This window comes from Silurus aristotelis (assembly GCF_946808225.1).
Source record: "Silurus aristotelis genome assembly, chromosome: 17".
Lineage (NCBI taxonomy): Eukaryota > Metazoa > Chordata > Actinopteri > Siluriformes > Siluridae > Silurus > Silurus aristotelis.
Window position 1 is genome coordinate 20,105,779 of NC_139590.1, and position 27,014 is coordinate 20,132,792.

General features: G+C 38.6%; 1 protein-coding gene and 1 long non-coding RNA gene across 5 annotated transcripts in view; one reads left to right on the forward strand and one right to left on the reverse strand.

The window, feature by feature from the left end:
• The window catches only part of LOC310739848, a 125,767-nt gene that overhangs the window by 95,113 nt on the left and 3,640 nt on the right, over positions 1–27,014 (forward strand). The window lies entirely within an intron of this gene.
• The window catches only part of slc2a9l2 (solute carrier family 2 member 9, like 2), a 96,876-nt gene that overhangs the window by 39,358 nt on the left and 30,504 nt on the right, over positions 1–27,014 (reverse strand). For all 4 annotated transcript variants that reach the window (XM_083566054.1, XM_083566053.1, XM_083566052.1 and 1 more), the window contains exons 6-8: positions 20,844–20,989; positions 17,683–17,815; positions 7,435–7,622 (exon numbers count right to left, since the gene is read on the reverse strand). In XM_083566054.1, the coding sequence (XP_083422180.1) occupies positions 7,435–7,622; positions 17,683–17,815; positions 20,844–20,989 (467 nt within the window). The remainder of the gene's footprint in view (positions 1–7,434; positions 7,623–17,682; positions 17,816–20,843; positions 20,990–27,014) is intronic.

Sequence of the window (27,014 nt, forward strand, 5' to 3'; positions counted from 1 at the left end):
ACTATACACACTTTACATCCATACCCATACTGCGTAACACCTATAGTATACACTATACACACTTTACATCCATACCCATACTGCATAACACCTATAGTGTACACTATACACACTTTACATCCATACCCATACTGCATAACACCTATAGTATACACTATACACACTTTACATCCATACCCATACTGCATAACACCTATAGTATACACTATACACACTTTACATCCATACCCATACTGCATAACACCTATAGTGTACACTATACACACTTTACATCCATACCCATACTGCATAACACCTATAGTGTACACTATACACACTTTACATCCATACCCATACTGCATAACACCTATAGTGTACACTATACACACTTTACATCCACACCCAAACTGCATAACACCTATAGTGTACACTATACACACTTTACATCCATACCCATACTGCGTAACACCTATAGTGTACACTATACACACTTTACATCCACACCCAAACTGCATAACACCTATAGTGTACACTATACACACTTTACATCCATACCCATACTGCATAACACCTATAGTATACATTATACACACTTTACATTCATACCCATACTGCATAACACCTATAGTATACATTATACACACTTTACATTCATACCCATACTGCATAACACCTATAGTATACATTATACACACTACATTTATACCCATAGTGCATAACACCTATAGTATACATTATACACACTTTACATTCATACCCATACTGCATAACGCCCATAGGGTACATTATACACACTCTACATTCATAGTTATACTGAATAACACCCATAGTATACATTATACACACTACATACATACCCATACTGCATAACACCCATAGTATACATTATACACACTACATACATACCCATACTGCATAACACCCATAGTATACATTATACACACTACATACATACCCATACTGCATAACACCCATAGTATACATTATACACACTACATACATACCCATACTGCATAACACCCATAGTATACATTATACACACTACATACATACCCATACTGCATAACAACCATAGTATACATTATACTGTACACATTCTACATGAATACCCATACTGCAAAATGCCCATAGTATACACTATAAACACTCTTCTTTTATACCCATACTGCATAACAATCATATTATACATTATACACACTCTAAATTCATAATTATACTGAATAACATCTATAGTGTACAATATACACACTCTACATTCATACTATAAAACCCAATGCTGTTTAATTTAGAATAAAAACTCCCCAACATTCAGAGAGCAAAGTACACACTTGTACACTCTGCTTGCACCCTCATCTCATGCTCCCTCAAGCGTTTAAAATGTTATGGCAGTGTAATATGAGCTGGTAAACTGATGGATGTGAAAAGTCGTCTACAATCCAACCTCTATAAGCTCAGCAGCATCAATAGATTTGCCTGTTTCTCAGCATGTTGATGGACATGCATTAGAAATAGAAATGGAAAGAAAATGAGAGTCAAGATTTGACACTACCGAGGTGGTTTAAAACCCATTTACCAAAGTGCCAATGTTTATATCAGTTACAGATTCTTGCCGCTATGCATTTATTTTACCTGAAAATAAAATTGGCCGGTGAAAAAACAGACTCAGTGAGGGGGAAAAGACATATGTGTTTGCTTCCACAATATCTTTGTGGGACTTGATTTATTATGAATCAATGGACAATTAGTAATTATTGTCTAATCTGTCTACTGTCCAACTGTGTATGTGTGTGTGTGTGTGTGCTTTTGACTTGGCCTTGAAATCAAGCATAGCTGTGTCATCTTCTGGACTGAACTCGTTATCGCTGGTGAATTTCTTTTCTAAGGCTACATTTTTTATTGTTTTTGCATGGAAGGGTCATATACAATTGCATCCAAACACTTCCTCATAATGAACAGATCAAACCGACCCTCTGAACCCTTCCAAACACCTCTTTTCATCCTTCCTGGTGGCTGAATCCTCAGCATTCTCCTACCAATATACCCCATGTCCCTCCTCTGCACTTGTCCAAACCATCTCAATCTCGCCTCCCTCACCTTGTCTCCAAAACGTCCTACATGCACTGTCCCTCTAATAAACTCATTTCTAATCCTGTCCATCCTCATCACACCCAATGAAAACCTCAACATCTTCAGCTCTGCTACCTCCAGCTCCACCTCCTGTCTTTTACTCAATGCCACTGTCTCTAAACCATACAACATTGCAGGTCTCACCACAGTCCTATAAACTTTCCCTTTCACTTTTGCAGACACTCTTCTATCACAAATCACTCCTGTCACTCTTCTCCACCCACTCCACCCTGCCTGCACTCTTTTCTTTACTTCTCCAACACACTCTCCATTACTTTGCACTGTTAACCTCCAGGTAACTAAACTCCTCCACCTTCTCCACCATGATAAAATTGAATTTCCCAGTATCACACAGATAAAGTATGTGGAGGAAGCCATATTTGCGCAATTATCCTTTTGGCAGATGTTAGTCCTGACAAGCAGATCTTCCTGTGTAGTTTTGTAAAACCTAATCTAAAGTCATCATTTAAAAGGAGCACAAATGGTTGCACTGGTATATCTTTACCTATCATATAAGACAATACTAATTAGATCTTTTACCAAAACTCATAAACCCTCTCACAGTCCCACACCATATGCATGAATGTTCCCACTTGTTGGTAAGCACAAAGATTACAGTAGGAACATGGAGATACTTTAATCAGAAAACTAATGAGATCTAAGCATTGTATGTATCTTTCTGTTTGTCTGTATATCTAACTGTATCTATCCACCAATCCATCCATCCATCCATCCATCCATCCATCCATCCATCCATCCATAAGTCTCTTGTAAATATTCTCACCTGTCTACAAGTTAACATACACTATATTGGGACACCTGACATCCACGAATATGTGGTTCTTCTGCAAACTGTTACCACACGTTTAGATAAAGTGATGTCTTTGGATGCCTTAGCATGAACATTTCTCTTCACTTTAATTAGAAGACCCAAACCTGCTCCAGCATGACAATGCCCCTGTGCACAAAGCCAGCTCCGATAAGATATGCATTACACGGCTTAGAGTGAAAGATCTTCCTGCTATAGAGCTCCAACCCTATTGAACACCTTTGGGATGAACTGGAACACTGACTGCACCACAGTCCTCCTCACCTCATCCTTACCTATATCAGTACCTGGCTTTACTAACACCCATGTGGCTGAATGAATCTCACATAAATCTCCACAAAATCTACTTGAACAGTTCCCCAGAACAGAGTTTTCTCTAACAGCAAATAGAAACTCACAAACTTTTTAACACCAGAAATGTGATATTTCCATTACAGGTAAAAAAAAAAAAACAACAACAAAAAAACAAATCCTTGTTGGAACAATAAATCGATGTCTAAATCTCAAGTCTTTGGAGTCCTCCTTCTTACTTGTCTTGTCTTTTCTCTTTCTCTCACACACACTGGGTTCTATTTATTGAGCAAAAACCTATTTCAAATGCAATTTAAATAGCAGGAAAGCGGGGGTAGGGATGGAACAAACAAAAAATAATAACTGTGTGATTAAGAAATTGGGGGAAAGACAAGAGATGATTACACGATTAAGGAAAGAGTCTCTGGAGATCAATTAGAAACTCGAACACTTCTTTTTTTCCATTGTAAAGTCAGTTTAGGTAACAATTACTTTAATAGCAATACAGGTCTAGTCATTCATAGCATGTAGTGTATATGATTACTGATCATATTACTTATGATTTTTTTTAATCATCGATGGCATCTCTGCTGCTTAGAATAAAGATTAGCATAAAGTAAATCAATGTTATGTTATAAGCATGAAGGGGTTATGGTCCGAGCTCTATAACAGGCCATTCAAGCTCTTTCACACCAACCCATGTAAAGAATATCTTCATGGATTCGTCTCGTTCATGCTTTTTCATGCTACCGCATCCAATGACCTGCTACACAATTGCGTGCTTCCAAATTTTTTACAGTTTGTAGAAGAAACCAATAAGGCTGGAAAAGTCAGGTGTCAAATACTTTTGTCCATAAAGATTTATAAATTCATAGTTGGGAAGAAATGTGGAGTGGATAATATTCAATATTTCATATTTATGAGGATCACCAGAGAATTTGTCAAGCTCAGCCAAAAAGCGCTATCCCTGGAGAAGGTTTGGTGAAAGCATGGATGAGAACATGTCTGGGCTTGTTCGTTTTTGGAAAGGTATCGTAAATAATTAAAAGATAGATTATTTTAGGCTTTGGGATACCTCTTGATATTACAGGATGCATTTCAATATGAAGAGAGAGCATGTAGGAGAGAGCAATGAGAATGCCTGCTAGTCAAAAAAGCTATTCCAAAAAAAGAAATCCACAGAAATCTACTAGCGTCAACCCAGTGGAATTTCAAAGCAATTTTAGCCCATGTTACATGCTATTAGTTAAAAAAATAGTTTTTACCATATTGTGAAATCCTGTAAGTTACACAGTACGGAAAAAACCTTGTAGACACCTGAGCATAAAGATTTCTGAACATCCCATTTCACATTCATACCCAATTTGCTCTTATAATAACCTCCACTCTTCTAGAAAGATGTTCCTCAACATTTTCTGGAGATTTGTGCTCATTCAACTACAAGAGTGTTAGTAAAGTCAGGTACTGATGTAGATAATGCGAGGGGGCCTAGGGTGGGTGTTTCAATTAATCCCAAAGTTGTTCATATGGTTGGCGCTATAGCAGGAGATCTTCCACGCCAACCCATGAAAAGCATATTTTCATGTAGCTGGCTTTGTGTACATTGTGTATATATATATATATGGTTAAAATGACAATAAAAGCTTCTTGACTCTTGACTCATAACATTCAAGTCCGCAGAAGCAAAATCATGTTGTTTCTGTCTGGAAATTTACGAATATCAACAGTTGCACAGCTTCCGATGTACACAGGATGATGTCTTTTGGCACACTGACTTATAAAGATCGGTGCTCCCTGTGACTGTGCATACAGCCTTGTGCTGCCATCTGTTGGCGTGTTACAAAACTAGTCTCTTTTTGATGCTACCTCGTATGCTGGACTCGGTGCTTAGTAACAGTAACCCTGTAACTCGAAGCTTGATGACTCAATAGCTATGAAGGGATACCATCTTGCGCCTTAATAAATAAAATAGATATAATTGGCAAATTGTGTTGGTCTAAAGAAAATTAAGCATTTTGTGGTGGTAAGTAATTGTCTGCCAGGGCAGGATGCAGATGGATTATTATGTGAATATGTATTATATTAGCAATGGATACATGAAAATAAATAATATATGGTCTGCTTGCTTTTATCTACTCATTTATCTCTATCTGGGGTAATACAAAAGCCAGGATTCCACATCTGTATGCAAATAACAATATAAGTTACAGTCATTTTACAGTCCACTTCCTCTCTCTCTGTTATTTTCTCCCTTTAGGTCTAAACAGCACTAAACTTAAGAGGCATACACATCAACACACAGAGCATAAAAAAAAAAACTAATTCCTGAATACGTGTACCTCCAGTGCAACTCAACGGGTCACAAAAATGCGCTTGTGGTGCACGTGAAATGAATTTGCCAAGCTCATTACCCAGGCTGTCGAGTGCAGAGATGTCGAAAAGCCCCCCGAAAAAGAAGTTTGGTAATGATGATGACGTGTTAATATTTGAAAATCTTACTAAATAAATAAAAACGTGCGAGAGTTAAAACTTTTAATACTAAATGTTCTAAAACAAATAGTTTAAATGTTATTAAAACAATTCTTATACCTCTACTATTACCTTTAAAATTTTGCAATAAATGAAGTGATCTTAGAATAAAGTGACTGAAATGTGTGAAATTCAAACCGGGCAACCCTATATCACCTTTTATTACTGGCAGCAACTGCATGGTTGCCTTTAATCCACTAAAGTTTCGGACAAAATATGTAATCAGCCACTCTTCCTGTTTCCCCACATTGTATTGTGCTAACACCACCCAATGCTTATGTATGAGGGGAATGTTAAATTAGGCTCATCTTACAGTTTGCTGCATGGTTTTTAAATGTAGGCAACCTAATTATATCGGGAAAGTGTTTCATACAGCTGGCCCAGAGACAAACAGAACGAGACAGTCAGACAGAGAGATGCGGTCACAGTTTATGAAAAGGGAAATGTGTGTAATTACGCCACTTCACATTTGTAATTTTGGTAATGTTTCTAGACAAAGCTAACTATATTCAGTGGGAGCGAGTGGGTGGGTGTGTGCGTTTGCTGTCACAGCTTTTACTACCTTCTAACACAGTGTGGTTATGTGGTACTTTGATACTGTGGTCATGTGGTACTATTAGAGTGTGGTCATGCGGTTCTATCACAGTGTGGTTATGTGGTACTATAATACTGTGGTCATGTGGTACTATTACAGTGTGGGCATGAGATACTATTAGTGTGGGGTCATGAGGTACTATGACAGTGTGGTCATGTGGTTCTCTCACAGTGTCGTTATGTGATACTATTTTACTGTGGTCATGTGGTACTATCAGAGTTTGGTCACAAGCCACTACCAGATTGTGGCCATATGGTTCTATCAGAGTTATGTGGTTTTATGATACTGCAGTCATGTGGTACTAATCAAAGTGTGGTCATAAGGTACTTTTAGAGTGTGGCTATGTGGTTCTTTCACAGTGTAGTTATGTGGTTATGTGGTACTATGATACTGGGGTCATGTGGTACTATTAGAGTGTGGTCATGAGGTACTATCAGAGTGTGGTCATGAGGTACTTTCACAGTGTGGGGTTATGTGGTACTATTCAACTGTGGTCATGCAGTACTATCAGAGTGTGGCCATTTGGTTCTATCACAGTGTGGTTATGTGATACTATTCAACTGTGGTCATATAGTACTATCAGAGTGTGATCATGTGGTTCTATCACAGTGTGGGGTTATGTGGTACTATGACAATGTGGTCATGTGGTACTATCCGAGTGTGGTCATTTGGTTCTATCACAGTGTGGTTATTTGGTACTATGACAAAGTAGTAATGCAGTACTATCAAAGTGTGATCATGTGGTTCTAAGACAGTGTGGGGTTATGTGATACTATGACAATGTGGTCATGTGGTACTATCAGAGTATGGTCACTTGGTTCTGTCACAGTGTGGTATGCTATTGTGAAAGTGTGGGCAGTGTATTCACGTGGTCTGTGTGTTTGTGTGACAGTGTGATCATGTGGTAGTACCATAGTTTGGCAGTGGGAGTGTGATTTGAGATCATGTGGTACTATGACAGTGTGGTTGTGTGACATGGTGGTACTATGATAGTGTGAATTTGTGGTAGTGTGAGTGTGATAAGGCAGCACTATGACATAGCGATGACGTGTGAGTACGCGTGTGAGTGTAAAAGTGCACTCACGACATTGAGCCCACACAGCTGGTAGCTGCTCATGACGGTGATGACAGTGATGAGCTGCCAGCGGATGGAAGGATTACGGAACAAACGGAAGAAAGACACGGACTGCTGAGTGTTCTGCACTCTAATCTCCCCATACACCTCCTCCAATTCAGCACTCACATCCTTCTTTCCCAAAAATGCCTGGAATGCTGGAGACAGAGAGAGAGAGACACAATGGCTTATGGGTAGCACACTGTGTGTTGAACTTACATATATTAAATATCACACATTGTATGCACAAGATATATCTCTTTTTTTATTTTATACACATTCTATTTATATTTGTATAGAGTTAGCACTTGCGTCTTTAGAATGAACTTTATATGGTTTAAATGAATGGTCTGTGCTTAATTCTAGCTAGCAGTAGGTTGAACTCATGATACAAGTGGGATTTGTCATTTGCTACACTTTGGAAGCAAATAAAATGCTAGATTTGGCAATGCGAACCTAAAAACAAGGTTAAATATTAGACAAAGCAAGACAGAGCAAAAGTAGGTTGAAGTTAACTTCTAATATCATAGCAAAACAGATAACACAGCTACGAGGAACATAAAATGCCAAGGGCCAATCACAAAGCTAGGCTGGGCTGAGATAATGTAAGACAATCACAAGGCAAGAGCAAACACTAATAGGTGGGTAAATATACTGTCAAAAAAAGTTGTGAAAATAGATATAAAGAAATAGGAAGAAAGATCCATGAAAGGCAAAACCTTTTCCTAAAGGTTTTAGAGGTTACTGCAATTTTAGTTGCAAAATATAGTATTTGTGGTCCTTATGCTCATTACTCTGCATCATGTTTTAAAAGAAAATGGTTGGTTTTTTTTAATACACCCTATGAACAATTCTCCACAAGTTTGTGGACACCTGAGCATAAGATCGGTATGTGCCTTTTGACCATCCTATTGTACATTTAGTTCCCGTTTGTACCTATAAAAAACATTCTTCTGGAAAGATGTTCCACTAGATTTAATTAGCTGCAGTTTAAGATAAGATATACCTTTATTCGTCCCACAGTGGGGAAATTTCTGTGCTACAGCAACAAAGAAAAAAAATGTGCATATTAAAAAAGACATAATGCAAGTATAAACACCCAGAAAACATTTGCAAGAATATAGCGAGATGAATTTTGTGAAATTCGTAGAAATATCACATTTATAGTGAGTACTGTACAGTACTGTAGCGTAGCCTATGCATAGTTTCCTATGACGTCAAAAAAGGGGGCGGAGCTAAAGATTCACATCACTGTATTCTTTTCAGACAATGAAAATCAAGAATGCAGTGTATCTTGAACTCCGCCCTTTTTTTGACGACAGCGGACACTACAACCAGTAAATAAAAAAATATAATGAAAAAATTTTATATTAATATATGATACATTGTACAGTATTTTTTACTATTTAGTATACTTTTACTTTGTTTTATAAGTAATAATTATATTTTTTATTAATTAATTTTATTTCAACATAAAACTCATAAAAACAATTCACTATAAGTTTAGATTTTTTGCAATAAATTGGGACCATTCGTGAAACAAAATAGTCATTGATTGATCTGATTCTGATTCATGGAGCTGGTTTTGTGTGCTAGAAAAGGTTTGGGTTTCCCAGTACAAGTGAAGGGAGAATTTAATTCTATTCATTCATTCATTTTCTCCCGCTTATCCGTAATTCGGGTCGCGGGGGCAGCAGTCTAAGCAAGCAAGGGGGGCCTTCAACTGCTGCCCAATCCTCACAGCACCGTCCCTTACGGTCCCTCCTGCAGGTGGTGAGCCCATGGGAAGCATTCATTCATTCATTCATTCATTTTCTCCCGCTTATCCGTAATTCGGGTCGCGGGGGCAGCAGTCCAAGCAGGCCCCCGCCTTCGACTGCTGCCCAATCCTCACAGCACCGTCCCTTACGGTCCCTCCTGCAGGTGGTGAGCCCACGGGAAGGTGGCCCCATGTCACAGACCTTGATATTTCCCTCGTAAGGGACCCCCGGAGCATAGAGGGTTAAGGGCCTTGCTCAAGGGCCCAAGAGTGGCAGCTTGGCGATACCGGGGCTTGAACCCCAGACCTTCCGATCGGCAACCCAGCGCCTTAACCGCTGGAGCCACCACTCCCCCAGAATTTAATTCTATCACATACAATTATGTGCCTCCAACTTTGTGCCAACAGTTGGAATAAGAACCACAAATGGCTGGAAAAGTCAGATGCCCCAATACTTATTTAATCATATTGTGATTGGACTCAATCAGTTTTTGTGTTTATTTTTGTGTTTACTTTTTTAAAAGCTAAAGGCAATCAAGTCCTTATACCTGCCTAGCAACGGACTCATACAGCTACACACTCAAACTAACTGGAGTTCATGCTATATACAAATAATGACTGCATGAATCCTATCAAACACTACAGAGTGTTTTATTCCTACGTCAATGACGCAAGCAGGTGCTTGTGTGTTCCTCGGTTCCAGCATCGCTGCTGTGAATTAAAACCCTTGATAGAATAGAGGCTGGGTGTAACTGCTGCATGTGACGCACACCGCGCCATATCAGAACCGCTGGTGTGAATTGGAGGCTGATGTATGAGACAAAGTAATAAAAAATACAATTTCAGAACCTGACCTTAGAATGCATACGGTATGCACTTCTAGTTTATACACTTCTAGACTCTCATTATCATAATATTATTAAAAATCTGGTCACAGGCAACAAACTGTTTTATGAGATCAAATAAAATATTATATTTCTATGTGTTTTTATATAAATTATTGAAAAAAAACATCAAGAAGATAACTTTATGCACAAATGTTTGTGCACACCTCAGCATAACAGCATGGTATTTGCTTTTTTAACATAACATTCTACATTGAGCCCCATTTGCTCCAAACTCCACTCTACTGGGAAGATGTTCCAGTAGATTCTGTGGATATTTGTGCTCATTCAGCCACAAGGGTGTTAGTAAAGTCAGGTACTGATGAATGTGAGGTGAGGAGGCCTGGGGTGCAGTCAATAGCTCTACTCATAGTCAGAGCTCTGTAAAAGGAGACCTTCCATATATCTTCCTGGAGCTACCAAATTTGTAACAATTTGGGGAAGAACCAAATATAATATAATATAAATGTAAATTGTCAGATTGGTTCAACAATGGACAATAACAATGGAACTGTTCCCTATGTCAGTTCCATGAGATCATGGATTCACAAGTTTGATGTGAAGGAATTTAAATGACCTGAGCTCTGAATTCAATCCCAGTGCCTGATTCCACTAAAACTCATGAAGCAGAATGAGCAATTACCCCCATAACCATGCTCCAAAATCAAATGAAAAGCCTTCTCAATAGAGTGGTGGGTATTAGAATAGTGGACTAAAGTCAACTACAAATACAATGTCCATAATTTTGTAATGGGTGTTGCTTGGGTGTTTGCCTACTGTTGCTGACATCAACAGTAGGCAAACACCGTGTATATACAGCATGTATAAGATCCATGTATAAGATCCTTTTTTCATCACTTTGTTCTACATTTGACCAAATAGCTAACAAATTTCAGCACAATGGACAGTGATTTAATAGTAGGCCTGTTTGGCATATATTATAGTAGACGCAAATGTCAAAATATAGAAGACCGGGTTTTCACAATAAAATGTTCCAGTACCAGGACCCTACTGCAATGTATTGCTGCTTTTCTCCAGCTCCTGCCATGACACGATTTCCTTTCCACAAAAAAATACAATTTATAATTCCTTTGTGTGTACATCCCTTTAGGTTCTGGTTGAGTCAATGATGGGTGGGCGTAATTGCAGCAAATCTTGTAAACGAAGGCTGCACAAAAACCAAGGACCAACCCAGGGGACAATTCTATGTAGGGTAATGAGAAGCAATAGGTAACAGATGTTACCAGTGACCAGGGGCAAGAGAAGGGACAGAAGGTTGAGAATGATAGATCAACCAAGTGACGAGCAGGTGGTCTCTGTGATATTAAAGTTTCTTTGCAAAATCTTGCGGATGGTAATAGTCAGAGGTCCTGAGCCATTTTTCTAGTTTCTATGCTTGCTGGTCTAGTTACCAGAGAATGCTTTTCTAGTGGTGAGCGTGAATGGAAGAAATTGTGGTACATCTGAAAGCCACGTTAGAGTCAGATTCAACAGCCAACACATTTAATAAACTGCATTTGGTAACTACCAGATTTTAGATAACAGAAACTGGGTTTGAAAGTAGTGGAACAGTAACAGTTTCAAAACTGTTTGGAGGTAACATATATGCTAAATGTTTGCTGCCATAAAAAAAGGTAATAGAGGCATTCATTCAGGGAATGACTGAATTTCCTTTTGGTTTCTTATAGCCGGTAAATGGTGATAAGATCAAGAGCATATAGAGCTGCACCTTTGAACATAAGCACTTGCCTTTTATCCCTTTAGAAAAAAACAACAAATTTAGCTTCAATTTTTATTATTCAGAAGCTTACAAAAATAGCACTTGATCCAGAGCATTCTACTTTTTTTTGCATTGTATTGTTTTAAGACAATGATTACTTTGTACCTATGCATGAAACCATAATGTGTGTGGGGAGATATGATCTGAACATTGCTACATGTTATCATGGCGGTCATTACCTGCAGACGGTCAAACATATTTTTGGTGAACAACATAGCAAATTAGAGAGGAAAAATAAAGACTGGCAGTGATGCTTAATTAAAGCAGTCAGCAGCAGTGTCCTTGACGAGAGCTGGCATATTACATGCATGATGAGGCGATTCACTGTATTAAATTGCAGGCAAGGAGTGAAAGTGTGGGCGAGTGTCAGATTTGGCTGGGCATAATATGTAGGACCGGCAATCGATAAATTGCATGAAAGTATCACAGTTAGGGAGAAAAATAAAAGTTCTTGGGCGATTATTCAAGAAAAAAATTGGAACACGCACAGTCGCTTTATAAGCTCACAAAGTAAACACAGAATGATATGTCTAATTATTTTAACAAACAAAACTACTATCCAAGACTGTGATCACACTAATTTCAGGACATTTTTACGTTAATATTTTCATTTAAAGACACCAAATACACTAACAATTTGCTATTTCGTCTGGCAAAGATGCCCCCATTGCCTTCGGCATGAGCGACCAATGGTACCCTTTTGGACTTTACTCAGTTCTTCATTTACACCAGGGTTACTCCAGGGTTTCATCGCCTCAGGTTGTCAGCCTTTTTTTTAATCAGAAATAACTGATTGAAAAACTGGATTCATTGCAGCCTCCCACAGATGTTATTGCATCTTTCCAAGTTTGGTTTATTGGCTGATGTTTACACAACTTCCCCCCTAATGGGATTCTGGCTTATTCGTCTTGACAAAACACTCCAACGACATATTTATTCAACATGACCAGTTTGTCTGTCCTGATGAAAAATAACCCCAAGGCTACCGCCACCGTGCTTTACTGTGAGGACGATCTTCTCAAGGTGATGCGCAATGATGAGATTTGTTTCTCTGACACATGTATGCCAACACCCCTATTAAAAGGGGGTTCCAACGGAAAAGCTTTGCATGCTCCTCCATCAAAGAGCAGCTTTGCCCATGCAAAAGTAGGTTTATCTTATCGGATCTTCCAAACTCCGTACCTTTACAGACTCTTGGTTGCTTTTCAGAACTCTATGCTACTGTAAAACCCACGTGAAAATGTGGGTTGAACAAAAGTAGCTGTCATAGGAATCAGAAGAGAGAACTGAAGAACTAGGGCATGGAGATGCACTGGATGTTTAATGACCTTATCTTGTGGTCTTGACCTGCCTAGGTGCCCTAGGGCCCTTGTGTACTTATACACATTCATATTAATGCTCACAGTGTATTTTAAGACAGTACATGTACAAACAAGCACGTTCTAAATTCACAGCTCCATGTTACACATTAACATACGAAGGCATGTATGCATAATAATTATTAAAGTCATTTTTTTAAAAATTCAAAACACTAGCATTTCCAAAGCTGTCAGTCATACTGCGCTGAACTTCTATTATCACACAAAAATACAGGTGCGGATCGTTTTTTTTTTTTACACATAAATAATTCACTTAATTTTGTATTTTATCCCCAGTTTGGTCCAAGGCTGCAAGGGTTTATCAGCCTATTAAGTTTACCCCACCTGCTGTTCCTTATTTACCTCGGGCTGACTCACACAAACATTGTTTGTACAACGCAGTGCTCTTCACAGCTGAGAGCACCAGAGCGGTAAAAGAACAACCATTAAAACAAGTGTAAAACCAAAATGGTCAACACAATTGATTTTGTTTTCAAGCCTGTCTGAAAGTTCACTTCGCACTCTAATAATGGGAAAAAGTAAAAAAAAAAAAAAAAAGGGGCCCAGGGTCCTGATCTCAATCTCACAATCCTCAGTTAGCTGGACCTTCAACCAAGTCTTATCCATATGCTACTGAGGAAAGTGTACCATCAGGCATGTCTAAACACAGCCTCCTGACAAAGGCTCAAAAATAAACAAATAAATAAATAACAAGCACTCTTAACTGAGCTGGACCCTTTTTTAAGTCTCAAACCTACACTCTTTAGGGAGCTAAAAGTGCTCTATCCTTGACCCCAATCGGAAAAAAAAGCAAACCCCAGTTCTGTGATGATCTCCTAAGAAGCTGTTCCATCAATCATCACACATTTGTGACAAGAGTTGGACCTTCTCCGAGTGTCAAACCCAACAGTGTATCGCACACACGCACCTCATGTCGTGAACGCACATTTACAAAATGGAACATATGCACTCATTAGGAAGCCAAACCTCCAGCCAAGTCTTAAACATATACTCCTGAGTGAGTTGGACCTTCTGCCAAGTCTCAAATGCATTATCAAATAAGGAATATGGAGTCTGGCCAAGTCTCAAACACATACTGCAGATTTTTTTTTGGCAAAGTCCCAGACTTTCTTACAGAGCTATATCTTTGTCCAAGTCTTAAAATACACACTCCTGAGGAGATAGTATTTTGGCTAAGTCTTAAACATCTGCACTTTTATCCAGACCTTTAGTGATGCTTCTCTATTGCTTAATGATGAAAGATAATGAGACCAGGGTTCTAACCTCATTCTGTCATTTGGGTCTATTCTACAGAGGTTTAGTGTTTAGGAAACAACTTGTTTTAACCCAAAGCACTAAACACACAGGCTTTGTGAGAATGCTGTGGAAAAAGTCTGTCAGAAAAAACAAAACAAAAGGAGTAATGTGAAACAAGGAAGAACAACATCAAATGCCTATCACAGAACCCCCAGTACTCCTGAACTGTTTTCTTTTTGACATTAACTTTTCTGATTTCAGAAAATAAAAGCAGAAATGCAGCTTGAACTTTTCTTTAACAAGCTGTTGTGTAATCATCTACTGAACTTCGGAGATCTTTGAATTGGAACACGACCAAAGCACAGGGTTTAATATATGACCTTTGTGTGTGTTTGCATGCAAGCTTCAAAGAGACTAAAAATAAAATGTAATACGCTGTGGAAATGGTCATCCGAGCCACAAGGAATGAACCAGATACATGATCCTGTGTAGGAGGAGAAAAAAGAGTATAACAGTAATAATTAATGTTGATGTGTATAACAGTCGTAATGATAGTGATGTGTGTAAAAGTGATGACAATTGTGATGGGTATAACAGTAATAATGAGGGTGAAGTGTATAACAGTTATAATGATAGTGATGAGTATAACAGTAATAATGAGGGAGATGTGTATAACAGTAATAATGAGGGTGATGAGTATAACAGTAATAATGAGGGTGATGTGTATAACAGTAATAATGAGGGTGATGAGTATAACAGTAATAATGAGGGTGATGAGTATAACAGTAATAATGAGGGTGATGGGTATAACAGTAATTATGAGGGTGATGGGTATAACAGTAATAATGAGGGTGATGTGTATAACAGTAATAATGAGGATGATGAGTATAACAGTAATAATGAGGGTGATGTGTATAACAGTAATAATGAGGATGATGAGTATAACAGTAATAATGAGGGTGATGGGTATAACAGTTATAATGAGGGTGATGTGTATAACAGTAATAATGATAGTGATGAGTATAACAGTAATAATGATAGTGATGAGTATAACAGTTATAACAATAGTGATGAGTATAACAGTAATAATGAGGGAGATGTGTATAATAGTAATAATGAGGGTGATGAGTATAACAGTAATAATGAGGGTGATGTGTATAACAGTAATAATGAGGGTGATGAGTATAACAGTAATAATGAGGGTGATGGGTATAACAGTTATAATGAGGGTGATGTGTATAACAGTAATAATGATAGTGATGTGTATAACAGTAATAATGATGGTGATGAGTATAACAGTAATAATGATAGTGATGAGTATAACAGTAATAATGATAGTGATGAGTATAACAGTAATAATGAGGGTGATAAGTATAACAGTAATAATGAGGGTGATGGGTATAACAGTAATCATGATAGTGATGAGTATACCAGTAATAATGATAGTGATGAGTATAACAGTAATAATGAGGGTGATGTGTATAACAGTAATAATGAGGGTGATGAGTATAACAGTAATAATGAGGGTGATGAGTATAACAGTAATAATGAGGGTGATGTGTATAACAGTAATAATAATAGTGATGAGTATAACAGTAATAATGATAGTGATGAGTATAACAGTAATAATGATAGTGATGTGTATAACAGTAATAATGAGGGTGATGAGTATAACAGTAATAATGAGGGTGATGTGTATAACAGTAATAATGAGGGTGATGAGTATAACAGTAATAATGAGGGTGATGTGTATAACAGCAATAATGAGGGTGATGAGTATAACAGTAATAATGAGGGTGATGTGTATAACAGTAATAATGAGGGTGATGTGTATAACAGTAATAATGAGGGTGATGAGTATAACAGTAATAATGAGGGTGATGTGTATAACAGTAATAATGAGGGTGATGAGTATACCAGTAATAATGAGGGTGATGAGTATAACAGTAATAATGAGGGTGATGTGTATAACAGTAATAATGATAGTGATGTGTATAACAGTAATAATGAGGGTGATGTGTATAACAGTAATAATGAGGGTGATGAGTATAACAGTAATAATGAGGGTGATGAGTATAACAGTAATAATGAGGGTGATGTGTATAACAGTAATAATGAGGGTGATGAGTATAACAGTAATAATGAGGGTGATGTGTATAACAGTAATAATGAGGGTGATGAGTATAACAGTAATAATGATAGTGATGTGTATAACAGTAATAATGAGGGTGATGAGTATAACAGTAATAATGAGGGTGATGTGTATAACAGTAATAATGAGGGTGATGAGTATAACAGTAATAATGAGGGTGATGTGTATAACAGCAATAATGAGGGTGATGAGTATAACAGTAATAATGAGGGTGATGTGTATAACAGTAATAATGAGGGTGATGTGTATAACAGTAATAATGAGGGTGATGAGTATAACAGTAATAATTAGGGTGATGTGTATAACAGTAATAATGAGGGTGATGAGTATACCAGTAATAATGAGGGTGATGAGTATAACAGTAATAATGATAGTGATGTGTATAACAGTAATAATGAGGGTGATGAGTATAACAGTAATAATGAGGGTGATGAGTATAACAGTAATAATGATAGTGATGTGTATAACAGTAATAATGAGGGTGATGAGTATAACAGTAATAATGAGGGTGATGAGTATAACAGTAATAATGAGGGTGATGTGTATAACAGTAATAATAATAGTGATGTGTATAACAGTAATAATGATAGTGATGTGTATAACAGTAATAATGAGGGTGATGTGTATAACAGTAATAATAATAGTGATGTGTATAACAGTAATAATGAGGGTGATGTGTATAACAGTAATAATGAGGGTGATGTGTATAACAGTAATAATAATAGTGATGTGTATAACAGTAATAATGAGGGTGATGTGTATAACCGTAAAAATGAGGGTGATGGGTATAACAGTAATAATGAGGGTGATGTGTATAACCGTAAAAATGAGGGTGATGGGTATAACAATGATGACGATAGACATGGTTATAACAGTAATGACATTGGAAATAAATGTACCAGTGTTAATGATAGTGATAAATATACAGTATTAACAATGGTGATTGGTATTATATAGATATAGATAATGCTGATATCAATGGTGCTGGTAACATGATGATAAAGATGACGTAAATGATGCTAATGTACCCTTTTCAGCTCGCGCTTCATCTCTGCGCTCCATCAGCAGGAAGCGTGGACTCTCTGGCAAAAATGGCAAAACGCACAACTGCAGAACGGCAGGAACTGCGATAAAGGCAAACAGGAAGTTCCATCTGTTCTTCTGAAATATACATAAAGTCACACAATTACTCCCAACTAACACACCTTTAATACACACTCCAACCAGTCATGTACAAGACGAATTATACAGATAATACAGAACACGTGAATAATAATGTCTCCCTGTCTGTCCTTCCTGAGTCTTTCTCACTCTCACTCTCACTGTCTCACTCTCTGTCCCATACCTCTTGTCTTATTTAGGGAGTATTTGTCAGAAAACAACGCCAATGTTAATTAATCTGATAATGCATAATGCCGAGAGTAATCCCCTGTGTGTCTGTGTGTGTGTGTGTGTGTGTATGTTTGTGTATGTTTATGTGTGCGTGTCTGAACTGAAAAATTGGATTTGAGTGAACGGCTATACACACTCTTGTGGAATGAGATTACATTTGATTATCTCCTGCAGAGTGTGTTTATGAAGTGTTCAGTAATGCAGAGCGCTCGGCACGAGCCGGGTTTAATATGTCCTTTACGCACACTCATAATGCAGGACTGTGTGCGCGAGCGTGTGTGTCTGTGTGTGTGGGGGGGGTCTGAAAAAATAGATGGGAGAGAAGCATGCTGACAAGAGCTTCCATTCCTCTCTGAGGATGTTAATATTGTAATATTGCCTATAATTTATTTCACAGTTCTTTGATGTCTGATGGATGATTCTGACAAAAACAGGGGGATCTATAGACAGATATAGACAGGAAAAAATAAAAGACAGGGGTTATGAAGAGTTTTTTTGTGGTTGTTATAAATAGATACACATACTTCTCAAAAAAAGTACTTTTACAATAAAGTAACATTCATCTAGACCAAGTATTACATAAATGAATAACATGCATGTGTGAAATTCATTAGAAAACAGGAAGAACATGAAGTGAATTGTAGATAATAATAATAATACTACTAATAATAATAATAATAATATGATCCCTACTAGTACATCACCATGGAACAGGCCATAGAAACTCAATAAGAAGCAATTATTAAAACGGAATGGGACGAAAACATTGATGTAATGTGAGGGGCTTGGGGTGCGTTTTTCAGGAAAACCACCTCTAATATTGTCTCATAACAGCACAATACTCCAGAAGAACTATAAGGGTGTGAACCCCAAGCCATTAGCAGCATATCCTTTAATTCCTGTTAGTTGCAAAGTGAAGCAACTCAGTTGATAGGATTTGTTTGTCCAGCCTGGTGAATTAGAAAACCGAATCAACATGTTCCTCAAATTATTCTTGAACCATTTTCGCAGTGTGATAATACAGGGAGCATTGCTGAAAGAGTTCACTGCTCTGCCACTATGGAATACCGTTGCCATGTAGCATTTTTGTACATGTCATAGTTACATCTTCTTGAAGACCCATGATTTCCCAGCAGAACATTGCTCAGAGCATCCCATTACCCCTGCCAGCTTGCCTTCTCCTCAGAGTGCATCCTGCTGCCCATGAACCTGTCACCAGATAAGCGATAGCTCAGTGTGTAACTTTCACCTTTACTAGTTGTGGACCACCATTAGAAAATTCTGACCAATGCATACCAGGAACACTTCACTCCTTCTGACCTAATTGGCGAGCCAGCACAATTTGGTCCAATGCATAAATCAGCATTAAAAACTAACCGCTTACTTTGATGCCTAATATATCCCACCTTGACAAGTGCCACTTTAATGAGATAATCAATGTCCATCGGTTTTGATGGAATGGCTGATCAGCCGACATTAAAGCCATGAGTCTCGAAGTGGATTCTGTGAAAGAACGCCATTTTTTAAATACAGTAGTGGAAATCATTATGGAGTTCTTGTAGTCATTAGTTTAACGCCACACAGTTATTGCAACTGTCATTCAAAAGCAAGTGAACCCTATAACTGACTAATCACTGAGACCTATTGCGCATTACTGGTGAAAAGTCCATGGACTGGCATCCAATTCATTTGTGTATTAAAAGAATATGCTCTGATATATGAGCTGTGTAAACCCTCTGTTCAAAGCATATGTTTTAGGAATAACTGCAAAATATTCACTATTTAAAACTCTTTTTAAAAAAAATACATCTTCATATAGTACATTTATTCAGAGGTGGAAAGGTGGAAAGTAATGAATTACATTTATTCGCGTTACTGTAATTGAATATTTTTTTTTGTGTACGTCTGCTTTTTAAAATAGTTTTTATAATCTGTAATTTGACTGTTACATAAGTATTCATTCATATCATTCATTTTCTCCCGCTTATCCGTAATTCGGGTCGCGGGGGCAGCAGTCTAAGCAGGCCCCCGCCTTCGACTGCTGCCCAATCCTGACAGCACCGTCCCTTACGGTCCCTCCTGCAGGTGGTGAGCCCACGGGAAGATAAGAAAATATATATAACAAAAAAAACGATTGATAAAGTAATGACTATTCATAGCTGCTATAATTTAAGTGGCAACAGGAACTTAAAAACAATGTGAGTATAAATGGTGAAAGTATAAGAGTCTAATAAAAAGTGTGCTGGTATGTATACTAGCAGAAATAAATCCATATATAATATTGACAACTGCACTGATTCAAAGCACGACATTCATAGATGCAAAGCTTGTTATATAAATGTATGGAAGTGGGAGGGTGATCAAGCCGAGGTTTGTGAATGGAGGGCGGATCGAGTTGTCGCACACCTGTGCGTAGTTTCATTAACGAGTGTTTTCGGCTTCATTGAACGATGGAAAGGATAAAAGGGGGAGAGACGAAAGCCGAGAGAGAGAGAGCTGATTAAAAGTGTGTGTGTGTGTGTGTGTGTGTGTGTGTGTATGAGTGAGTGAATAAGTGTGTGATTACATGCTTGAGCTGAAAAAGTCCTGAAAAGCAGTATTTTTTTTTAAACCTGTCACCTGCCTTCTATTTCCTCTTTCCTGAGTCAGCAAGCTCTCTTCAAAAGGCTTGCAAAAGCGTCCTGCGACCTTCTAATGCATTTATTACCGCCACACTTGCACAAGAGTGAGACAAGGTGTTGGTATAGACAGGAAATGAGACATCCTGGAAAAGTGCAAATCGGCTGCACACACTCACCTGGCCGAAAATCTCAGGAAGGCCGAACAGCTGTCCGGTGAAAACTCCGAGACAGATGAAGACAGCGTTAAACTGGCCGATGGAGCCACGGTACTGTCGCGGAGAGATCTCGCCCAGATACATCGGCAATGCGCTGAGAGACACTCCTGAGGGACGAAAGAAAAACATTTCTATTAAAAATTTTATTTTTTCTATAAGCTTGGTGAGTTAGTTAATAAGACATTTACAATTATATTGCATTTAGCAAACCCCTTCATCCAGAGCGACTTTCATTTATTTTATTTATACAACTGAGCAATTAAGGGTCCAAGGTCAAAAGAGTATCGGGATCCAGATGTGCAAAGAGCATAGAAAACTGAAAAAACTGCAGCCAAAGAGGGTAATGGCTGGTGGTGGTAGCATCATGATATGCGGACGCTTTTCATCAGCATTTCCTGGAAAATAGATCAGGGCTAGTGACAATATAAATGGAGCCAAAATGCAAGGCATTTTAGGAAAAAATCCAAAAGCAAGCATACTGCCAAAGCTACACTTGAGTGGTCGCAAGGAAGGATGTGTTGTAACAGGAAGTCTAGTTTATGTAGTCTATGTTTTAATGTTTAATCATGTCTACTTCCATCTTTGTTTGTTTCGCACCATTGACTTTTACCGCTATCTGCTTTCGGTTTATTGTCTTTACACATTTACACTCTATCGAACAACCATACTGTCGAAATACATAAATACATGCCGCGATATAAAAGATGATGAAAGTTTTAAAATGGGAAGTGAAAATATGAAACACAGCAAAACTTTGCTTTGAAGCATTTGGTCGGTTTTATAGTGTTCTTTTCGCTTTAAAGGCCGATCTGTCTCGCCCCTGATGAGGTCTCCGGTGACGGTGGCTGTCAGCTGAGTGGCATTAAAAAATGGGAAACAGTAGCCTGAGCCTGGCATCGGTTAGACGGTTGGACAGATTCAGAAAATAACACACCTCCCAACACGGACGAATCCGAATTAGGTATTCCAAACAGTGCTGCTAAGGCTATTAATAATGACAGTGGGATTTTAATGAGGTGTTTAATGGACGAAGGAGTGGAATCGAGGACTGCAGGGAATGCAAATAAAATCGAACAAAACAAGAGCGAAGAACTCGGAGTACAAGGTATCCTTACCGAGCCAAAGCCATAATAATTGAACTACACACACTTTTAGTTTTTATGATCCGTATTCAATGCTTTCATTGATTGGTGTAGAAATATATCTGGATAATAATAATCTAAACTTCAGTATCCAAAATAAAATCTTTTTCCATGTTTTTTTAGATGTTTCCTACAGAAGTACATTAGTGCCACAAGAGTTTAATAAAAAATATTTCAACAAAAAATTAAAATATACAATCTGAAAGGAAAGGAAAGAAGAAAAAAAACGGGCTGAGACTGAAACCAATTTACTTAGTGGCCACACTTTGAGCATAGGCTTCAAATAAACAGCTTTCTTTTGTTAAGAATTCAAGTCACCATTCTGGCAGAGAACTCTTGTAGAGGGCTGTAAGAATTTACAGACTGCCTCAACCCAGACTCCACCCCCTATATCAGAATGAGCTTATCTGCAAAATGGCTTCAAACTCACTATAGTAATTATAGAGTTTGTTCGGAATTTCAGTTGAGTCAATCCCAACCGTAACAGTCTGGGAGAGGTAGCGAGCCATCAATCTCAAAATAAAAGGTGTCCGAGACTATGATTACCATTGAAACAATACCCTACCCTGACCTGCTGGGGAGCCGGCACCAGCAAAGGTGTAAATAAGGGTGATTACCATTTGCTGACCTCAGCTATGTGGACCTTTACTCATTTCCTACACTTCATTTACATTTAAAGGCTAAATCAAATTTACATTTCAAAGGGAAGAACAGTATAAAATGTCTGGGCAGAATTTGTCCTGGGTTATTTTTGACTCCGATGAACCCAAAGTACTTCGTGTATTTTGTCACTGCTATGCTGTTATAAACAACTTCTTCGTTAGGATCATCGTTGTCTTCTTTCTTAAATGGTGGGGTGTTTTAGTTCTTTTTTCTAATTTTTCATTACATTTATATTAGATTGTTTGTAATTTGGTGTGGACATAACTTACTTACTTATTCAACAGTGTCTGTGCAATTTCACTGTTATAGCCTTTATATTTTTTCGCTGTATGCATATTCACATGTATACATTTAAATTGCATGCTGTCCTTGTACTAAGTAGTAGTAGAAAGTAGTAGGTTGAGACTAAGTAGAAGTAAGAACACAGAGAAACGCATCCAGAACTCCCTCAGGAACTGCAATGAATGTGAACAAGGTGGATTATTTATTCCAGCTTTACCATTTTTTAACAAACATCAATATTTGTTGGTTTGATTAGAATTTTTTCAAGTGTCGTGTTCTTCTTTCGGCTGCTTCCATTAGAGGTCGCCGCAGCGGATCATCTGTCTCCATACTACTCTGTCCTCTACATCTGCATCTTTAAAACCAACTACCTGCATGCCTTCCTCAGGATTCTCCTACCAATATATACCCCATGCCCCTCCTCTGCACATGTCCAAACCATCTCAATCTCTCATCTCTTTCACTTTGTCCCCAAAACGTCCTACATGCGCTGTCCCTCTAATAAACTTGTTTCTAATCCTGTCCATTGTCGTCATTCCCAACGAAAACCTCAACATCTTCAGCTCTGCTAGCTCCAGCTCCACCTCCTGTCTTTTACTCAATGCCACTGTCTCTAGTCTAAACCATACAACATCGCAGGTCTCACCACAGTCCTTATCCTTACCCTTTCACTCTTGCAGATACCCTTCTATCACAAATTACTCCTGCTATCACTCTTCTCCACCCACTCCACCCTGCCTGCACTCTTTTCTTCACTTCTCTAACATACTTTTTATTACTTTGCACTGTTGACCCCAGGTACCTGAACTCCCCCACCTTCACCACCTCTTCTCCCTGCAACCGCTCCACTACCCTCCCTCTCATTTACACACATGTACTCTGTCTTTCTCCTATTGACTTTCATTCCCCTTCTCTCAAGCGCATATCTCCACCTCTCCAGGCTTTTCTGAACCTGCTTCCTACTTTCACCACAAATCACAATATTATCCGCTAACATCATAGCCCACGGAGACTCCTGTCTGACCTCGTCCATCAACCTGTCCATCATCACTGCAAACAGGAAAGGGCTCTGAGCCGATCCTTGATGCAGTCCAACCTCCACCTTGAACCAGTTCCTACTGCACACTTCACTGCTGTCACACTGTCCTCATACATGTCCTGCACCACTCTCACATACTTCTCTGACACACCTGACTTCCTCATTCAATACCACAACTCCTCTCTCGGCACTCTGTCATACACTTTCTCCAAATCCACAAACACACAATGCAACTCCTTCTGACCTTCTCTATACTTCTCCATCAACATCCTCAAAGCAAATAATGTGTCTGTGGGGCTCTTGGCATGAAATCATACTGTTGCTCACAGATGGTCACCTCTCCTTTCAGCCTGGCTTCCACTACTCTTTCCCATAACTTCATGGTGTGACTGAATAAACTTAATTCGCCTGTAGTTACTGCAGGTCTGCACATCTCCCTTGTTCTTAAAGATCGGTACCAGCACACTCCTTCTCCATTCCTCAGGCATCCTCTCACCATCCAAAATCTTGTTGAACAATCTGGTTAAAAACTCCACTGCATCTCTCCTAAACATCTCCACGCTTCTGGTACGTATGTCATCTGGTCCAACAGACTTTCCACTTTTCATCGTCTTAATCGCTGCTCCCACTTCCTCCTTACTAATCCTACCCACTTCCTGCTTCACCATCTCCACATCATCCAACCTTCTCTCTCTCTCATTTTTTCAAGTGTGTGCTAAAACAAAGTATCAGTTGCATGATATTTTTCCTTCACTTGAACTAGGAGACCCAAACCTGTTCCAGCATGATAATGCCCCTGTGCACAAAGCCAGCTCTATGAAGATATGCTTTACATGGTTTGTAATAAAAGATCTCCTGCTATAGAGCTATAGAACACTATTGAACACCTTTAGGATGAACTGGAACGCTGACTGCACCCTCACCTCGCCTATAATCAGTATTTACTAGCGCTCTTGAATGAGTACATTTCTCCACAAAATCTAGTGGGACACCTTTTCAGAAGAAGGAAAGTTATTAGGATTGTATGCTCAAAAAGCACATCCCAATTGTGTGGCCAGGGGTCCACAAACCTTTGTAAATACAGTGTATATTAATGGCTCAGCTATTCCATAAATTTTAGCTCTTTCAGATCACCTCATTTCATCACCAGCCTCAGCTGTATGCACAAATAACTGGCCTAACTGTAATTGTGATTCATTACTTATGAGATTTCATACTGCATTCTCTCTCTCTCTCTCTCTCTCTCTCTCTCACACACACACACACACACACACACACACACACACACACACACACACACACACACACACACACACAGAGCTTCAAAAGCTTAGAAAGTTGTACAATGTGTGTGTGTGTGTGTGTGTGAGAGAGAGAGAGAGAGAGAGAGAGAGAGAGAGAGAAAGAGAGAGAGAGAGAGAGAGAGAGAGAGAGAGAGAGAGAGAGAGAGAGAGAGAGAGAAGAGAGAGAGACAGAGAGAGAATGCAGAGCTCATTTGCCAGCCAATTCTTGTTCTTATATGTGATCTCTCCCTCTCTTGGTCCCTCACACACACACACACACACACACACACACACACACACACACACACACACACACACACACACACACACACACACACACACACACACACACTCTGAGTCGATGACTGCTGTAATGGAAAATCCTGGAGGCTTTAACTCAATGTTGATTGTTTGTTTATGGCTGAATCATATTCACTAAGGAGCAATAAAGTGCCAAAACTAAATCGGATGGGTACAGACACATCCAGAGCAGCATGCTGACTACGTTTTTTTGTTTGTTTTTTTGACACATTGAACCCCCGCAATATATATATATTTAAAAAAAGCTTCAGAAAACTTTCAGAAGCTCAACAGCAGGAAAAAAAAGACAACATTTCTAATCAAAATCACACTGGCTGCCGAGATAAATCATTAAAATCAGTTTCTGTGCATTTCTTTTGTTCATTCCGGTCCATCAGTGGATGACATTTCGCCCTAACATTTATTGTCTTTTTTCCATACCGGATCATCTGATGATGATTTACCACACAACAACAATGAAGGCACACAATTGTATTGAATATCTCTGGATGCCAGAGGATAAAATTGTTCCTTTCAGTCGAAACTAAGAGTGCCATACCTGTAGCATGACAATCTCCCTGTGTAATAAATTTATGCTTTACATGGTTTGGAGTGGAAGATCTCCATCTATAAAGCTGTTTGAAGCACCTCTGGGATAAATTGGAACACTGACTGCACACCAGGCCTCCTCAACTACATCAGTACCTTAGAGCGAATATGGACTAAATAAGATATACCGTAATTTCCGAACTATAAAGCGCACCCAAATATAAGCCGCACTGAATTTTACAAATATTTTTATTTTTAACATAAATAAGCCGCACCTGTCTATGGGCTACACTAATAAACTTTAGACAGGCTTCAACGAAAGACACGTTACACACGGTGTAACAGGTGAAATATGTTGCGCTTTCCTTAGGAGCAGAGCGGCATTTTGGGAATAGCCTGCCACTGCATTTTTTCCGCTATTACTGCATGTGTGCAAGACCGAGGAATATGTCCTTATTATTTTCTGATGCTCATTTCTAAGTTTCTTTGACTAACCCGTAACGCTGTTGCCAAGAAAAATAAAAAAGCACGAGTTTTGGAAACCTGTCTGTGCTTATATGATTTCTGTTGCAACTGGATTTAGCGAGCTCTCCCTTAACCCAGACTCAACGCGCTACAACGGCTTGTATATAAACAGTAGCCTACGAAGAAAGTCATTGTTCACTGTCCTCCTCCTTCCTTTCACAACTATTTTTCCCGGGAGTTTATCTTTTGGCATCGCCGTGCGTTTAAAAAAAAAATTTTTTCTCCCGATGCCGTGCAGCTCAGAACACAGGTGAGGAGCGTTTTTTCGTTTCCGTTCGAAAATTTCATTGGTGTAATGTTATGTCGCTCAGTTTTTTGGCTTGAAGTTTGTGAAACCGGAAAAAACCCA